The following is a 1,805-nucleotide window of genomic DNA, read 5'->3' on the forward strand; positions in this document are numbered from 1 at the left end:
CTTCCTTCCATGGAGTGGCTGGTGGGTTTGAACCACCAACCTTCTGGTTAGCAGTCAAATGCCTTAGGCATTACACCACCAGAGTTTCTTAATCCCTACGTTAGCATGGGACATATAAAATCATAGAACAGAGTCAAGAGCAGTCACAGTACCAATATTCTTCCTGGTGGCAGCATGCATTTTGTCCAGGTTGCTTATCCAGGTTTCTAATCCCACTATTCAAACCATTTTCCTTTATTCCAAGCTTATCAGGCTTTCAAATTAGGTCTGATCCTTCAAGCTTTGCTTTAGCACCTGGCTAACAATATAATGACCCAGAAGGACAGAAAAATTCAGAGGCACACGTGCTTGATCCTTACCTGTACAGCAACCATTCAACTGTTTTTCTTCCTTTGGACAGGCAAAGAGAGAAAGAGAGGAAGATTCCCACCCACCCACTGTCATTGAGTCGATTCTAACACATAAAGGAAGATGGACAAGATATTATTTTACCAAGTTTTCCTAAATGTGTACTACATATTCTCACCCACTTCCAGGCTATGACTATCCCACTCCTGAATACACCTACTTCTCACTTATCAACTATCTCATTATCCAACATTTCACACTTATGACAATAATTAAAAATCTGATTATTTTGCACATTAGGAGCTGTGGTGGCATAGTGCCTAAGGCATTTGACTGCTAACCAGAAGGCTGGCAGTTCAAACCCACTAGCCACTCCTCAGAAAGAAGATTGGTCAATCTACTTCCATAGTTATACTGGCCTCAGAAACCCAAGGAGGGTCGTTAAGAGTTGGATCCGACTCGATGGCAGGGAGTTTGGCTTTTGGTTTTTATTTTTCACACTAATGGTGTAGGTCTGGCAGTAATGAACACCAAGGTGCAAAGTGAGAGTAACGCTGACTGTGATGGTTAAGGTTATGTGTCAACTTGGCTGGGCCATGATTCTCAGTGGTTTGGCAGGTATGTAATGATGTAATTTGGTAGTTATGTAATGATGTAGTCACTCTCCATTTTGTGATCTTATGTGGTCATCCTCCTTTTTTACATAACAATGGTTTTCACATTAATGACCTGATCTTTGCAGCCTAACCATATTGGTAAGTGAGGAGTGGGTGTACTCAAGCTAGAGATATACCCAAATTGTGCCTGTTTTCAACACTGGCTTTCTATTTAGCCCATTGCCATTATATGAAAGTCCCAAACTTACCTCAAATTTTCTGCTCAGCTCTAGCTCTTCATCCTACATCTATACCAAGTGAAAAAAGCCTCCCAAATAAGTGATATGTTTCCTCCTATGATACTTATAAATTTAAAAGTTTTATATTATTTAACTTTTCACTTTTTAAATATCATCCTGGATCATAGCACAATGTCTATTACAGTGCTGTCCAATATAATTTTCCGTGATCATGGATAGGTTCTGTATCTGCACTGTCCAATACTATAGCCATTAGTCACATATCTCTATTGAGCATTTGACATGTGCCTAATGCAGCTGAGGAACTGAATTTTAAATTTTATTTAATTTAAATGTAAAACATCACTTGTGGCTAGTACCTACTATACTGAACAGCCCAGCCTTAGAACTCTGCAAATAACTAACATTACAATTCATTCCATAGGTAAAAGGATGGTGATAAAACTGAATGCGATTACTTTCCTCAACACAAAAAGTCCCCACCTAGGAATTCTAGAGTAATGAAGGGAATTAACCAATCTACTGTTGTCACATCAATTCCAACTCATAGCAACCCTATAGGACAGAATACAACTGCCCCATAGGGTTTCTAAGGCTGTAA

At 39.3% G+C, this 1,805-nt stretch overlaps 1 protein-coding gene across 1 annotated transcript in view; it reads right to left on the reverse strand.

Annotated features, from left to right (window-relative positions):
• The window catches only part of KIF4A (kinesin family member 4A), a 326,710-nt gene that overhangs the window by 319,883 nt on the left and 5,022 nt on the right, over positions 1-1,805 (reverse strand). Inside the window, exon 5 of the mRNA XM_007957784.2 lies at positions 287-294. Within this exon, the coding sequence (XP_007955975.1) occupies positions 287-294 (8 nt within the window). The remainder of the gene's footprint in view (positions 1-286; positions 295-1,805) is intronic.

This window comes from Orycteropus afer, unplaced genomic scaffold, assembly GCF_000298275.1.
Source record: "Orycteropus afer afer isolate SDZICR_OR568_19922 unplaced genomic scaffold, OryAfe1.0 scaffold00796, whole genome shotgun sequence".
NCBI classification, from domain to species: Eukaryota; Metazoa; Chordata; class Mammalia; order Tubulidentata; family Orycteropodidae; genus Orycteropus; species Orycteropus afer.